The sequence below is a fragment of the Penaeus vannamei genome, chromosome 19 (assembly GCF_042767895.1).
Source record: "Penaeus vannamei isolate JL-2024 chromosome 19, ASM4276789v1, whole genome shotgun sequence".
Classification (NCBI taxonomy): Eukaryota; Metazoa; Arthropoda; class Malacostraca; order Decapoda; family Penaeidae; genus Penaeus; species Penaeus vannamei.
Genome location: NC_091567.1, coordinates 32,377,210 through 32,393,855, shown reverse-complemented (window position 1 = coordinate 32,393,855; position 16,646 = coordinate 32,377,210). Strand labels below are relative to the sequence as shown.

General features: G+C 36.5%; 1 protein-coding gene across 6 annotated transcripts in view; it reads right to left on the bottom strand.

The window, feature by feature from the left end:
- Positions 1 to 1,224: 1,224 nt before the first annotated feature.
- anchor (integral membrane protein GPR155 homolog anchor) overlaps positions 1,225 to 16,646 on the bottom strand; it is a 47,514-nt gene continuing 32,092 nt past the window's right edge. Inside the window, exons 2-20 of one of the 6 annotated variants that reach the window (XM_027369561.2) lie at positions 12,972 to 13,118; positions 12,148 to 12,246; positions 8,228 to 8,400; positions 7,881 to 8,000; positions 6,936 to 7,105; positions 6,479 to 6,585; positions 6,011 to 6,208; positions 5,662 to 5,783; positions 5,329 to 5,494; positions 5,053 to 5,208; positions 4,741 to 4,840; positions 4,363 to 4,555; positions 4,106 to 4,245; positions 3,806 to 3,970; positions 3,551 to 3,659; positions 3,091 to 3,304; positions 2,721 to 2,881; positions 2,335 to 2,475; positions 1,226 to 2,081 (exon numbers count right to left, since the gene is read on the bottom strand). In XM_027369561.2, the coding sequence (XP_027225362.2) occupies positions 1,865 to 2,081; positions 2,335 to 2,475; positions 2,721 to 2,881; positions 3,091 to 3,304; positions 3,551 to 3,659; positions 3,806 to 3,970; positions 4,106 to 4,245; positions 4,363 to 4,555; positions 4,741 to 4,840; positions 5,053 to 5,208; positions 5,329 to 5,494; positions 5,662 to 5,783; positions 6,011 to 6,208; positions 6,479 to 6,585; positions 6,936 to 7,105; positions 7,881 to 8,000; positions 8,228 to 8,400; positions 12,148 to 12,246; positions 12,972 to 12,992 (2,772 nt within the window). In that variant the 5' untranslated portion in view covers positions 12,993 to 13,118 and the 3' untranslated portion in view covers positions 1,226 to 1,864. Of the gene's footprint in view, positions 2,082 to 2,334; positions 2,476 to 2,720; positions 2,882 to 3,090; positions 3,305 to 3,550; positions 3,660 to 3,805; positions 3,971 to 4,105; positions 4,246 to 4,362; positions 4,556 to 4,740; positions 4,841 to 5,052; positions 5,209 to 5,328; positions 5,495 to 5,661; positions 5,784 to 6,010; positions 6,209 to 6,478; positions 6,586 to 6,935; positions 7,106 to 7,880; positions 8,001 to 8,227; positions 8,401 to 8,700; positions 9,020 to 10,468; positions 10,617 to 10,731; positions 10,886 to 12,147; positions 12,247 to 12,971; positions 13,119 to 16,646 lie in introns of those variants that run through there. The other 5 variants (XM_070134204.1, XM_070134205.1, XM_027369564.2 and 2 more) reach the window with 5 other exon arrangements.

Here is a 16,646-nt window from a genome sequence, read left to right as displayed (position 1 = left end):
ACGAGATATCACGATGGCAAATAATCAAAGACAACAGGTGACGCCTATCCCCTAATGAGTTCAGATCACTGTGATGAGAAATTGTGCACACTACCGCAAGCCAGATAATTACGAAGGCAAGGAGTGCTTGCACTAATGAAAGCTGTCTCACCTGACTTTACCAGAAATTCTACCCATCATTAGCTACATATAATCAGAATAAATCACCAAATCACAGAAATTCGTATTTTCAATTATACAATAATGTCTATACACCATGAAACAAAATATAATAGCACAGCCATTATGGTTATTATCTCACTCGACATTAGAATAGTATCAACATGTCAGATCATTAAGGGATCAGTAGACAGAGAGCAATTATGATCAGTAATAATAACAGTATTATGAAAAAAACAATCCTGACTTTTGTTCACCCTGACTTTACACCAATGATGCCCTACACGGCAAATGAAGTCCATGCATTTGTCTTTCACTAAACACTGTAACTTATTCTGTAAAAATGGTAACATACACAAAATATACATTTTTGATCATATCAAATTTTGGCCAATTATTACAATTAATAGAAAATGCTAAACAAGAGTTATACAATAAAATCTGTTGTTCGCAAAAGGATTATCACAAAAATCCATTGAGATTTACCCACACATTTGGACACTGATTATATTCCTTTTTATGCTGACAGCACCATGCTGTTCCAAATATTATTAACATTTAAATAAACATGCACTCCTTAGAGGTGGATAAGTTTTAAATAAATATTATTGGAATAGACAGGAAGCTCTCTGTTAAATATATGCAATGTCATTACAGACTTCTGTGAAAATTGTGGAGTAATATTCAACCAAATATATTTCTACTAATACTTCATGTGCAATAAATCAGATCATATGTGTATCTATATAGAGAAGATTACTGTATCCTGAGTATGCTCAATGAACATCCTCTTCTTGTGTTGATGAAAAAAAGTGACATTAGAACAAAAATAAATAAATAGCTTACTATATACAAATGCACACAAATATAGATAAATCTATAAACATACCAATATATATATATATATATATATATATATATATATATATATATATATATATATATATATATATATATATATATATATATATATATATATATATATATATATATATATATATATATATGTATATGTATATATATATATATAATATTAATAAATACACACACACACACACACACACACACACACACACACACACACACACACACACACACACACACACACACACACACACACACACACAATAATAGCTAAGCGCAAACGCACAAGGCAAAATGCCTTATAATATAAAAATAAAATCACACAAAGATACGCGTAATCCCATATACACAACCATAATTTGACACCTCATTAGCAAGAGGCATGATGTGCTCCATAACCATTTTTCACTCATTTTCTGTGCGCTGCTTGTGTGTGCAAATAATCTGCATAATGAAACATTTGTGAGGAGCCTTAACTAATTTTTTTATGGAACATATTGCACATGAACACAACAGGTTTGTCACATTCCCAATTGTTCATAACATAATTACATAAAAATAGACTTTTATAGTCAAGATATATACTTTTCTTTAAATACATTCATATTTACAAAACCCCAATTTGTACAATGCCCAAAACTTGCAAAATAAAGACTTTTTGTGTGTCCATTCACAACCACTGTCTTCAAATCACATTAACATGATACTATTAGCTACAGATTTTTAGAAAATGTGCAGCTATAACCATTTTCCTTTGGCACCGTCATTTTTCTTAAAAACTACCACAGACATCCACCAGGGTCTCTTGGAACAGTTTTGTCATTAATCATCCATTTACCTTTCACTGGCTATTATTCCCATCCCCGATATTAAAAGTGTAGAACAAAGGCTGGTCGTGGAAGTGGTGAAGGTTATCAATGTGCCGGATAACACGGCCCTGGAGCAGCTGCCGGCCATATTTGATGGCATCAGTACGGTCTCGAGCCAGTCCAACCATCAGTAGCCAATCGACAAGTTCCTTCCCTCCGAAGACTGCTGGCAAGTTCTTAAGTCTCCACCTAACATGGATAAAAAATAATAATAAATTAGAAAGTCTTAATAGATGACAGCATAACTTTGCGCCAAAATGAGTATGGATGATGAAGTACCAGACAAACTTTTGGAATTCATCAATCTGTTCTATTCTTAGAGCCTATAACCATATGCAATTAATATCTATCATTAGAAAAAAAAAAAGACTTCCAATTTCCAATATAAAAATTTCTGACTAACATATATTTACTGATGTAAATTACATCTGTCAAACAATACCTTCTATCCCGGACAATGTCTTTGATGCACTTGTCCATGTGGTATGTTGTGAACTGTTCGCATGTCTGCCTGGTTAAGGAATCGAGGTCATTCCATGTTGGAAGTTTGACTGTTGCTGCCCCATGACACATGCGTCGCCACCTGAAATAAAGGGATAGGTAAACTTCTAGTAGAAAGAAGATCAAGAAAGATACACAGATAACAAAATTAACAAAAAGAAATAAAATAACTACTAAAGAGAGAGAGAGAGAGAGAGAGAGAGAGAGAGAGAGAGAGAGAGAGAGAGAGAGAGAGAGAGAGAGAGAGAGAGAGAGAGAGAGAGAGAGAGACAGACAGAGACAGAGAGAGAGAGAGAGAAAATGATAATCAATTGATTTACTACTAACCATTTCAGAAGAGGCATGACAATCAACTTGGAGTCAAGGCCAAAGATAGCTGCTGTGAAGAATGCTTGGCCAAAGTTTAGAACAATGTCCAGGAAGACCAACTCAACATAAACACCATTAACTTCTTCAGTTACGAGTGTCCACATACACAAAGCAAAACCCTGCAAAAGAAGAAAATAAGGTATGAGCATGAATATCAAAAATAATTTTATACTATATAAGTAGAAAGCATCATTTTTCCTTCCTATTAAGTGTATTCTTAATGATTCCACAACATTCTTCACTTTATAGTTCAAAAAGCTTCTACACGTTTCAACTCCGGTTATACGTGAGATTAAGAACAAGCGAACATCAATACTTTTGCACTCACCACTATCATGGAGCCACACAAAAAGAGTAGCAGAACCACATGTCTCATCATCTGGAACTCATCATCACGATCACGGACAATCATGGTTTCTTCAGGTTCAGTCAGCTGGGCAGATGACACATGACGCTGGACAATGTCAGAAATATCGTCCCTCTCTCTTGACTCATTGCGATAACGATTTCCAGTACTTAGTTCATCATGAGGACTGAAAAGGCTGTAAAGGTGCACAGAAAATGTTAATATTATAATTCACGTTTAAAAAGTTGTAACCAATCAATAACATAATTCACAACAAACAAAATAGTAAAGAGTATAATACAAGTTATTCATAATATGCAGTTTCATATCACATTATCTAATCCATCCAAAGTAAAAATATTAGAAATAAAACTTGAGAAGAAAGGAACAAGAATAAGCTGTAAACTAGAGCATATGACAACATTAAAATTCTTCCACTGACCTATCACTGTCTGAAGATATATGGTCCTCAAACTGATCTGGGTCTCGGGCATAGTTTACCATTTCTTCCATGTCAACAATTGAAGAGCCATTTAATACACCATTGCTTGCTGAAAAGGCAGTACCATTTGTAAATATCTAAAGAGAACACATTACTGAAAATACATCAGAGCATATTATAGAAAATAACTCAAACAGTCAAGGTTTTCTCCTCAGTCTAACACAGATAAATGAACATCAGCATTTATTTACTCACTCAATTTTGGCCGTTCAACTGTGGATGATCGAGGAGAGCTTTGTGCTGAGCTTCGTGCAGAGCGAGAACCTCTTGGATCGTCTGGGTCATCCAGATTAAGAAGAGATTCATATTGTGCATACCGCTTCTCATGTCTCTGGTGGAGTATGAGGCACACCATTGTTGCTGTGGACAAGATGAGGTTTTCGTTAGAATTTGATCACAGCTAGCATTACAACAGAAAATGCATCTAGAAAGAATTCCAACAGATTTGACCATGAAATTCCCAAGTGAAAAAGTACTTCAGAGATTTTTACTTACTGAAAAGACTAAACCAAAGGAGAAGTAAGGCGACCACAGCCTGTGCTGAGCCATACTGAAAGTTTGGGTCATGTTTATCAGCTACATCTGTCTCTTGCTGAACCATCAGAATCAGTACTGTCACAAGTACACCAGGCAGTCTGGAAACCATAAAATATATGTTTATTTTAATATTTCTTCCTTTTTCTTAGTATACACAAATAATATAAAGTCCATTTTTTATCATTCTAAACTTGAAAATTTTCAGTACTACTCACCCCCATCCAATAATAGCAAGGAAAGGCCTGAGTCGAAGCACAAAGCACAGAGACCGCCAGCGCAGAAGGAACAGTGTAATGGCCAGGATTGCTGTCCACAAGCGGGATGAGAAAACACCCCATGAGAAGAGGACAAATTGGAGATACAGCTTCCATGTATGGTTGCAGTCCAACAATGACCACAGCAAGGCACCTACAAGGAATAAAAAAGGTTGATTAGTAAAAATCAGTAATAACCAATTATGAAATGAAACATGACTCTTAACAAGAGTCATGTTATTCTGTATTCTTTTCTGCTACTCTCTTATTGCATCCTCAGAAAAGAAAGAATGAAAGGGAGAAAAAAAAAAATGAAAGTACGATTACCACATCACTTACCAATACAAGCCACACCCTGCGATAACGACAAACACAGCGTGACGAAATGAGGGACCTTACGCCACTTCCGACTCAATGAAAAAATGATCAGCACCCACACCTGGAAAAATATAATTGAAATGCTTATTTATGGCTTCTGATGGTTCCTTCCTTGAACAGCAACTAGGCTCTGAGCATCATATACAAAATTACCTACACGTAATACTTAGATGTAAAATGAATGAGAATTTCCACACTTTTGCAAAGATATTCTGATTAAATAAGATCCGAATAACATTGCATACTATTTCTTGCTGGGTATAGATTACTTACAGCACAAATGAGTCCAATAATGCTGACATTGAAAAGGATTGACTCCAACTCCTTCACATAATCCAGGGGGTTGATCTTTACAAGGGTGACCATCTTCGCAGACACGAACATCAGAGGAGCAGAGAGGAAGGTGCACGCAACCATTGCACTGGCCATCTACGAATATAAAAAAGAAAAGAATCAGTTTTCAGTACAAATTTATCCTATTCTTCCTAAATAGAAAGAAAAAAATTAAATACAGTCTCGAAAAATCTTAAGCAAAAAAAAAATTCTTACCAGATCAACAGCAACGTTATACTGTGATGCGAACACAAAGACCCCCGGAGCTGTTGGGAAGGTGCCATAGAGGAACCCATAGTTGCTGTAATCTGCTGTCTCATTGGCAGAAGCACCAGGCTGCAGCAAACTCACCACTTCCCGCGTGACCAAGGGGAGGATCAACCTGAAATTCATTTTTATTGTAATATATCTGTTTTTGTTTTTTTTTCTAGGAAAAAAACAAACAAGAAATGAAAGAAAAAATATATTCCAAATGCAAAAAACAAAACAAAAAACATTTAAGCTATATGAACCTGCTAGCCGCGACAATCACTGACGACAAATACTCACGTTTTTGTGGCAATAAGAATGCCCGGCACAACGAGTCCTGATCCTCTCAAGGTCTGGACTTTCCCCACCATCCTCAGGCCAAGGAGAAATAGGGCAGAAGCAGAGAAAGCCTGACCCATCACCTGTAAATAAATAAAGAAAGAAAGAAGTAAAAGGTAAAATGTGAAAATAATCTGTTGGTTTCACTTAACAAAATTGTGCATACACAAGTTATCTATGTATGAACATGTAGATCTATATACTATATATCTATATATCAATCTGAATATCTCTATAGCTTTACACACATATATAAACATATAATCTCTCCAGACATATGAAATATACATTACCAATTTTGACAACATACCTTCAAGATTCCTTCAAGGATATTGGGCAACTTATGATCAAAGATGAAATTTCCAACAATGCCCATAGCAGTCATGAGCACAATCGGGTTTAGGAGAACGTCTCGGACAATATACATGACCATCTGACAACCGTTCTCTTTTCGCCGAGCAGAACTGCCTTCCTCTCCATCCTGGTTGCTTTTGTGGCGTTTTCCGATCTTTGATGAGAGGAGAGAATACAATGAGCTAAACTTGTTATGATCTTTTTAAAGCTTAATCTACTCTTCTGATAATAGGATTCCACACTGTACTGTTAACAACAATAATCAGGATAAAAAACAAATGACATATGAAATCAATGTTTTTCATAATAAGTCAGATCTATACCAATGTCCTTTCATACACTAGACTACCGTACATCTCATTTGAAGATTCAAAAACTAAGTGAACCCAATTATAAGAAGTACAAACAAATGAAAGGGACTTACCTCCATGAATATAAAACCAATGGGATTTAGGAAGACCAAAGATATTGGCGCTACCAAATATAGGTAGGAAGCGAATTCTGGATGACTCTTTCCATACAGTGCAGCAACTGTTGGTAAGTAATTATGATCATTAATAAAAGGAGTGTATTTTCTTGACAAGTTCATAATATTTTCGCTTCAAACAAAGTTTTAACTTCCATTTAAAAAGCTAAAATTACTATTCCTCTAGCACAAAAAAGGAGGTTTATCGTAACATAAATAATTATTGTTGCAGATCATATAAAAAAGACTGTCAGTTCATTTTAAAAAAAGGTCAATGCCATTACACAAAAATTCACAACCTTGCAATGAGACAGTATCACATCTGAATTAAACAAAAACAAATAAACAAAAAAAACAAAAAAAACAATAATAACAGCACAAACCAAAATCATAAAATCACACGAAAATCACTTACTAATTGGATATCCCAGAGCGAAGTCATTGCTCTGCGTGCAAAAAATGGCAAAGAGACCAGCTTTGCCAAAATCCATAGGGCGGTGTACAAGAAGCGTTATCAGAATTACCAAGAAAAACACCGTGGCCTTTGAGATGCAGATGGATAGCAAAAAGAGCCAATTCACAGAACTGAAACAAAATATATGACCTAATGAGTTGCAGGTAAAATGTTAACTAAAATCACAATCAAAATAATTATAATAATTATAACAATAATGATAATAACAGTAATGACAGTAGTAGAAAATAAAAGTAATAATAAAAATGACAATGATGTGATGATCATAACAGCAATAATAATAATAACAATAATCAGTACAATAAATATAAAAATAATAATAATAATAATGATAACAATAATAATAATAATAATAATAATAATAATAATAATAATAATAATAATAATAATAATAATAATAATAGTAATAATACTGATAACAATAATAATAATAATAATAACATTACCAATGACATTAATAACAATAATAATAATAATAATAATATTGATAATAACAATAGCAATAATAATAATAATAATAATGACAATAACAATAACAATAAGAAAAACTAAGGAGAAAAAGAAGAAAAAAAGAACAACAATAACAGTAACAATAAACATCACCATAACAACACTGTGTTTTTGGCTCTCTATGAAAGAGTGAGTTTGGTTTACTCTTCCTTTTACTGAATTAGTTATTTTATGGATAACAAATGAGTTTTGGGTTTTGCTGTAACTATAAGTAGCATATCAAATGCTTGGAAAAGATATTAAAAAAAAATAAAATCTAGTTCAGAAGTGTTCCTACTGAGTTTATAATATATAGTATTTACTTTGGAGATTAACATAGCTGAAAAGAAAGAATTGCTTGCTCTGTACAAGAAAAATGCCTTCATAGGAGCTTACCTGAAGTCCAGCTGAGCCATAGACATGAATATTAACGAGGGCAAAGAAAACGTGCCGACGAATGTGTTGAGGCCTTTTGACTCTGTCTGTGATATGAGGTTGCCCCTGCCAGCCAAATATCTGTTGGGCAAAGAAAGTATGGATAGGAATAAGAATAAATATAAATTAGAAATAAAGGGGGTTAATAAACTAAAGATCCACTGCAGTTTCTTTTAATCATAAAAAGGAGAGTGAGAGAAAAAAGAGAAAGAAGAAAGTTTAAAAAGGAGAGAAAAAAATAATTTCATTATTCAAAGTATTAACCACTGAGCATATTTGAAGTCCAATTTGACCTAACTTTTACTTACCCACACAAAATAATGACAAAGCACTCAATGACAGCTGGGTAGAGGTTGGAGAAGGCCACACTGGAGAGGTCGGTGGTATCCTCCTCCAGGAAAGGCACACCAGTCGAGTCTCCTCCCACTGCCGAGCCATCTTCTGTCGTGTTCATTTTTAGAAATTCTAGCTGCCCATAGCCCTGGAAGCATGAAATACACTGGTTAGGTGTGACTGTTATGTCTAGTTATGTCTAATGTGTCTTTTTCCTTCTTTTGTAAAACTCATGGTATAACTCCTTTCCTTTTTAATGCATTAAAAAAATAGAGAGATAAATAAGAACAAAAGAGATTAATAATAAATTAGCTTAGTAATTCACTCTTTATATGCTTATCTGTAATGTCTGATGGTAATAATTACCAAAGGCCTTTCCTTCTTAGACAATCACACAAACTTATCACCCATTACACCCAGCAATACTACAATAATACAAAAAACTCACACAAAAGAATGTAATCCATAATGCCAGCCTTATGATACGTCTTATGGGTTTCGAACAAGCCATTACTCAATCCCATCACTGAGACTTTCATTTCACACACTCTCTCTTATGTTTCTTTAACTTCTCCAATAAACATATGTTATCAGTAGCCAATGCTGTCATAAAATAACTTACATCACACAATATAAAATACTTTACAACACATGCTGATGATGCGTTTGTCTACGAGGACAATCCGACACATATTGTACACTAACAACATTCTCTCTTTAAAATTTTGAAAATGTTTTTAGAAATGCTTCTGAATATGGAGGTAAGCCACAGCAACATGTTACACTTGCACTGCTTTTCCTAAAACTAAGCAGAGATGAATGCATGACCTTGCTATTCCAGTCACCAGTTGCCAAGTAGATCTTTAAGAACTTCATATGTGAACATGGATATCTAAATATAGACAGATCTTAATATATATTTCTTTATAAATATATACACTTATTTCTGATGATCTTTCACAATATTCACCTGAAGAATATGGTTGTGATATATGAACTTCTTTCTATCAATCTACAAACTTTCACTTTTGGACATAACATATATCCTGTCTTGTCATACTTGATTTTTACAGGCAAGCATTACATGACAGTCCAAAATATGTCTTATCAAATCTGTCTTACAATTTTACATTATCTCTTTTTATCATTATCCTTTTGACTCACAAATTAACCAAGTAGAAAAATAAAAAAGTTTGTAAAGCATTTCCATACACTCTTTCAAAGTTTAACAATAACATTCCATATGAACTTTTTTCTCTTAATTTCCTTCTTTCTTCCATTGTGATCCATTCAAAACTTGCTGTTATTTGTAGTGAAACATCCACAATCTTAATTCCAATCAATACGTGAAGTAATGCCAAGTACCCACCCAAAAGTACCCAAAAGTAAAGCCCAACAAACCTTCCCCATATACAACATATTCCTACAAAATGGGTTGGACTATTAACAGCAACAGTAAATTTTCAGGGAGTAATAAGTATAAGCTCAATCTAGCCTGAATAAATGTAACAGAATTTATTGGCCTTTGCCAAAGTGCTGCTAGGCATGGATGCCTTGCTGATAGCCTAGAGACCAATCTCAGCATACTAGTATCTTCGAAATATTCGTGCTACCAGTTACTATACCATAAGTTAATTAGACTTTATCATCATATATCTAATGTTGAGTCCTATTCTATTTCTTCCACTCTATAGGATGACAGCATCTCTATAAGGCCAGCGCATCTTAAATTATGTTCTATCCCCTTCTATTTTTTCCACTCTATAACATGGTGGTGTCCATTTCCTTCTATCTACACGTGTCGATCTCTTTAACTTATTCCTGATGTATGATTAAAAAATGGCACTCAACCAAGTCAATTTAAGATATTGAAAACACCACCACATGTACAAGCTATACAAGACAACATATCCAAGAAAAAAATAAACGGCATACCAAAAATGCAGAAAAAGTAGCAATAAGCAATTGGCCCAACGGATCAAATTATAATCTACTTCCCTTAGTAATTGATCCAAGAAATTAATAATAATTAAAATAATGTAACACCATTATACAGACCTTCCTGACTACAACAACCTCCAGTATATATAAGTTCTACTGACATTCTTACCTTTGTAAATCTTACAATATCAGCATGCCTATTATCTGATAAGGCAAGTCTTGTACCAATAAACCCTTTCCCAACATAGTTTGTGTCATATCAATAGCTTACTCACTGTGTATATCTCAGAATGTACTCCAAATGCACGTCATTCCTCGTAAAAAACATATAAGAATGAAGAAGAAATGAAAGATAAATAAAAACGTAAAATATGGTATAAGTAATTCCCCGTCTTCACTCTCACTCTCTCTCGTACAACCAGCATCAACGTTATCTCACTCTCCTTCAATCATCTAACACACAAAATTCCATCAAATTCATCACACACACTCCCAAAAAAGAAAAAAAAAACTCAAATTAGAGAGTCCATTAACGTACACACACAGCTACAGTCCCCGGCAACTCGGCTCTCGTGTCTGGAGAGGAGGACTCACGTAACCAATTTGCAAGTCCATTCTCACATCTTGTGGATCAAGGAGAGGTATCATAGAGAACGGAGATACGCGTGTACGGGGGATATGTGTGTGTGTGTGTGTGTGTGTGTGTGTGTGTGTGTGTGTGTGTGTGTGTGTGTGTGTGTGTGTGTGTGTGTGTGTGTGTGTGTGTGTGTGTGTGTGTGTGTGTGTGTGTGTGTGTGTGTGTGTGTGTGTGTCCGGGTGTGTGTATGTGTGTGTGTGTGTGTGTGTGTGTGTGTCTGCGTGTGTGCGTGTGCGTGCGTGCGTGCGTGGGGGGTGATGTGTGTGTGAGTGAGAGAGGTTGGGTGTGTGTGTTTGGGGGGGGGGGTGATGTGTGTGCGTATGAATGAGAGAGATCTTGTGTGTATAGGGGGGGGGTGATGCGTGTGTGTGTGTGGGGGGGGGGTGCGTATGTGTGTGTGTGTGCGCGCGTGTGCGTATGCGTGTGTGTGCGTATGTATGCGTGTGTGGGTGCGTGCGTGTGTGTGTTCAATAAACTGAATAGAGCAGAGCACCTGATAATCTATACCTGAGTGAGGTGAAGATACCACAAGTGCATGTTTGTTTCTTTGTTGTACCTTATTACACTTTATTCGTTGCCTTAAAGGGTATTAAGTGCCATTTTTGTGTAAAATACAGTCTTGATTATCTTTTTTAAATTATAATTTGTAAGAAAAAGTCTGTGCTATTGGTTGTCTTTACATGTATTTTACATGGACTTCCTGTTTTAACCATCGGGGTCATACAGGTTGTTGATGAGGGTGATGTTTTGGTCATTATCGATATTCCCATACTATGCGCATGTGTTTCTGTCCCCCCTCTTTCTCTTCCTCTTCCTCCTTCTCTTTCTTTGTTTCTTTCTTTCTCTTTCTCATCATTTTCTTCATTCTCTCTCTCTCTCTCTCTCTCTCTCTCTCTCTCTCTCTCTCTCTCTCTCTCTCTCTCTCTCTCTCTCTCTCTCTCTCTCTCTCACTCTCACTCTCACTCTCACTCTCACTCTCACTCTCACTCTCACTCTCACTCTCACTCTCACTCTCACTCTCACTCTCACTCTCTCTCACTCTCTCTCACTCTCACTCTCCACTCTCCCTCTCCCCCTCCCCCCCCTCCCTCTCCCTCCCCCTCACCCTCACCCTCACCCTCACCCTCACCCTCACCCTCACCCTCACCCTCACCCTCACCCTCACCCTCACCCTCACCCTCTCCCCTTCTCTTCCCCTCCCCTCTCCCTCCTACTCCAACTTCCCTTCACCCTCTCCATCTACCCTTACCTCCATCACAACCCCCTCCTCTTCCACCACCTCCTCCTACAACAACAACAACACTTCATATAACTTACCCGACTGGCGGGGAGGTTGAGGTTCGTTTCCAGGTTAGCCACGCTGGATAGCTTGAGGCGGCAAGGCAGTGGCAGGTCAAACACTCCATAATGGAACACCTGCGACGGGAACAGAATGGGATTATGTTAAATGCTTTATTTACTCGCCATGAGTTGGGAATTATATAGTAAATAATAGAAATATTCATATGAAAATATCTAAAGCGAGGACGGTATCTTTACAGAGGGATTGCTCTACTTCTAGTGTTTTCTGAAATCATTTGTTATCTATGTCAGTGATTCGGAAGCCATGTCTTTCTAAACATAAATAAGCAAATGATTAGATATATATATATATATATATATATATATATATATATATATATATATATATATATGTGTGTGTGTGTGTGTGTGTGTGTGTGTGTGTGTGTGTGTGTGTGTGTGTGTGTGTGTGTGTGTGTGTGTGTGTGTGTGTGTATGCGTGTGTGTTTGAGTATAAATATGCACCTATATATTCACATAAACACACATGTGTATATTTTGGCGTTAAAATACAAGAGAAGATTCACGGCTACCATTTTTTTTTTTTTTTTTTTAATGTTCTGATACCATTTTTTGTCTTTTTGTATGTCTAATTGTTCTGTACGTGAAAACAGGGAAGAATTTTATTTGAGTCATAAAAGTTGCACACACCGTCATTCAACAACAAAGAGGATGCCAAAAAAAAAAAAGAAAAAAAAAAAGAAAGAAATAAAGACGATAAAAAATACACGCCCCAAAAGAGAAGTGACAGGAAGACAATTGCACACTGATTTTCTCTCTATATCTTCATCTCTTCTTACCTTATCGCAATTGAAGACCATGATTTGAATATTTCTGAATGCATTCACGTGTCGGGGTTTATTCTCTGTTTGTAGGAATACGCTATTTTGTTTTTCCAAAGTCTTTTTCTCTCAGTCCTTTTTAAGACTTTTTTCTTTAGCCTGTAGCTGAATATCAAACCACATACATTAGTAATTGGGTAATTGTCTGGATGTTAGTATTGATAATGAATTATACTTCTCTACCTTTTACGTTTTCTTTCGTAAGTGATGTTATGTATATGATTTATCTTTTTTTTTCAAAAACTGACACTTTCATATTGTATATACGCTCTGGCTTTGTATATTTTATTTTCTCTTTCCTCTCTCGCCTTCTTTGTTTCCCTAAAAGCTAACTTTTAACCACTGAACACAAGTTATACAACCTATCAGTTTATCAAGTACATTGAACCTCTTCAAATTCTGCCAAGGAAAGCACGTGGGTTCAGTAAGTAAACATTGCCCTCAGATAATGCTGAATGCCCTCTTAAAGATTAAGTATGTCTTACAGAGCTATAAATAAGTCTGTTGGATGAAGTACTGAGGAATGCATCGAGAATATCTGAATATCGACCATTACCGACTCGTGATAATCAATGACGAAATAAACAAATAATTATCAACTTTTTAATTGAGCGCAAAGTCAAGGTACTATTCTGTTCAAATATCTTGTCATTGAGAAATATTCCTGAGTCGTTCAACCTTTTTCCGCTATGTTTACTTCCGGTCTGAAGAATAAGGTTCTGTTGGAAACATTTGTATTTTCTGTCTGCGTTTGCTAGGTGCGCAGTCGTCTTTTTTGCGAATTTTTAAATGAATGTTACTATTCCACTGCTTTGTTGGCGTGGCATCTTTAGACATGTAACTATTTTTTGTAATGGAGAGTGAACAAGATGAGTTAGTCATGTAACACCTCTAGTATACTAAAGTTTTATATAAATGAACACAATTTTTTTGGTTTTCTCCCCGAAGTCATTCTGCGTTCGGCCCAGCTGAGCATGACGCCCACGCCGTTGCGCTTGGGTAGCAAGAGCAGTGCGAGAGTTATTTTAAAGAAATGCAAAATTAAAATGAAGATGCCATATCGACGAAAGCAAAATAAATCGTACCGCTTCGGATTTATCGAGATTCTTTAGTCAGCGAAGAAGAAACACACACACACACGTTGGTATCGCTTGAGTACAACTGCACGCGTATCTGAAATGTCCAGATTTCATTTTATTTTTCATGGTTGGGCTTTATTATCTATTCGTACACGTTACTGCGTTTGTCTTTTAGTTCATCCACAAACTGGATTATCTGCGTAATATTAAATGAATTATCAAAAGATAACACAAAATATAAAGTTATATGGAAGCCTGCGTGTATCACACGACCACAAAAAAAAAAAAAAAAAAAAAAAAATACACGAAGCATGCGATAAAGGAAATTACTACAAGGACATATTCGACTACACGAGACGTTGATCATCACCTCACGTGACCACGTGGCTAAGCAACAACTATCTTATCGTGTCTTTCAAACTGTTACCGTTAACCTTTGCGTTGACCACGGGACATTGTTATCACTATTAACCATGAACATGCATAATTAATTCTTATTTTTAACACCACCGTTCCTTCGAGATTCGTTGTTTAATAATCTTTGAGATTCGGTGTTTCCTAATATACAATTGCAGAAATAATATAATTTCAAGGTTTATTACATTAAATTTCCTTTCGACATGGGGAATATAAATACAGGTTAACTGAGGACATTGAGTTTTCTTGGCACAACGTCCGCAAAAGTTAAAAAAGAAAAAAGGTTGATATCTCTCCAAAAATACCAATGCATTAATATAACTCCCACATTTTTTTTAAAGAATAACAAAAAAGTTGACATCTCTCCCAAAATACCTAAGCATTAAAGCCAATAATCAACAAATATAACTATCGAGTCAAAGGATAATATCCTAGCAAGACACCCGGAACTTCGCAACAACAAACGCCATATAATGCACCCCGCTACCAGAGTTTCGCCCCGGGGTTCCACACGTGTCAGAATAGGGAGGGGCGGGGGTGGGGGATCGAAAGGGTGGGGGTGGAGGGAGGGAAAGGGGAGAGGGTAGAGGCCAGGGGAGGATTGAGGGAGGAAGGGAGGAACTGCTGGAAGATAGAGGATGGAAAGGGAGGGAGGACGGAGGAAAGAAAGGATTGAGGGAGGAAGGGAGAGGCTGATGGAGGGTAGAGGATGGAAAGGGAAGGGAGGACGGGAGAAAGAATACTGGATGGGAGAAAGAAAATGAGGGAGGGAAGGTGAATAGGAAGCGCAAGATAAGAAGTAATGGAGAGAAGGACAAAGGGAGAAACTGAAGAGAGGAAGGAAAGTGGAACAGAGGAATGGAAATGGGGAGAGAGTAGGAAGATAGAGCAGGAGAAAGAACAGAGAGAATGAAGATAAAGCAGGAGAATGAACAGAGAGAATGAAGATGGGATGTAAAGGGTAGAAGACAAAATAAGAGAAGTGAAGAGAGAGAGAGAAAGAGAGAGAGAGAGAGAGAGAGAGAGAGAGAGAGAGAGAGAGAGAGAGAGAGAGAGAGAGAGAGAGATGCAGACAGACAAAGCAAGAAGAAGGCGATGGACTCCAGCTTGAGGCAGAGGGGAGGGGGAGGGGGGGGGGCGAGAAGCTGAAGACGGCAGAGGCGGAGGTCACGTGAGACGCTTACTTGCCGCCGCTCTGCACGTGAATCGTTGCTTGGGTTTTTCTGGTCACGCGGTTTTAAATTAAACTTTTTTTTTTTTTACGTTTTTTTTCTTATTTCCTTAAATATATTTCGTGTCCGTTTAAAGTTGACAGATTCTTCCTTTCATTGCGGCCTACAGTATTTTGCATTTTGAATATGGTCTTTTTTCGTAATTGATCAAATGTATTTGTAAATGCAGTTTTCTTTGCATTTTACGCTATATTTATGCAGTTCCAAAATATTTCTGTCAAATCTTGTTACTATTTTTTCTGTCTTCTCAAAATATTTAAGGATATTCCAAATGTTGTTTGCAAATGCACATATTTCCTTTATAAACAATCACCTTTTTCTTCCAGTTCCTCTCAGGAACTCCTTCGCTTTCAGCACAATGCTAAAGTACAACAGTTCAAATATAAGATAGAACAGAGCTTTTATATAGCATAGTCTGAGCCGAGTTTGTGTGTTCGTATGTCAGCCTTGTGTAAGAGTTTACATAAGATTCTCTTGGGCTCACGCCATTGGTCCAGATCCCAGAGCACAGGTGACGTCATCAACCGTAGGCTAAGTGGGAACCTAAGATGTTTTATCAAGGGGACGGTTGATAACATTCGGTATTTGCTAGAAATAACTGTTAGTGAAAAGGTGGCCTGTACGTGCCCTGTAACGCAAGCACCATCATTTGGTTATTATTCATGTGTAGATGGTTTGCAAAACTTTCTCCTGACTGAAATTCACGCCTATATGTATCTTAAAATGTATTCCTGATGTTTTTTTCGTATAGGCTGTCTCTTCACTAGTCACACTATTCGTTAATTCGTGAAAGCAGGGCCTAGCTCGAGACTTTAGATGAGAAAAGTTGATATGAAGGACACCATATCAGGAACAACTTATGGTCAAGGCTACCAACTTATTTCTTAAACTTCTGGAAAACTGGA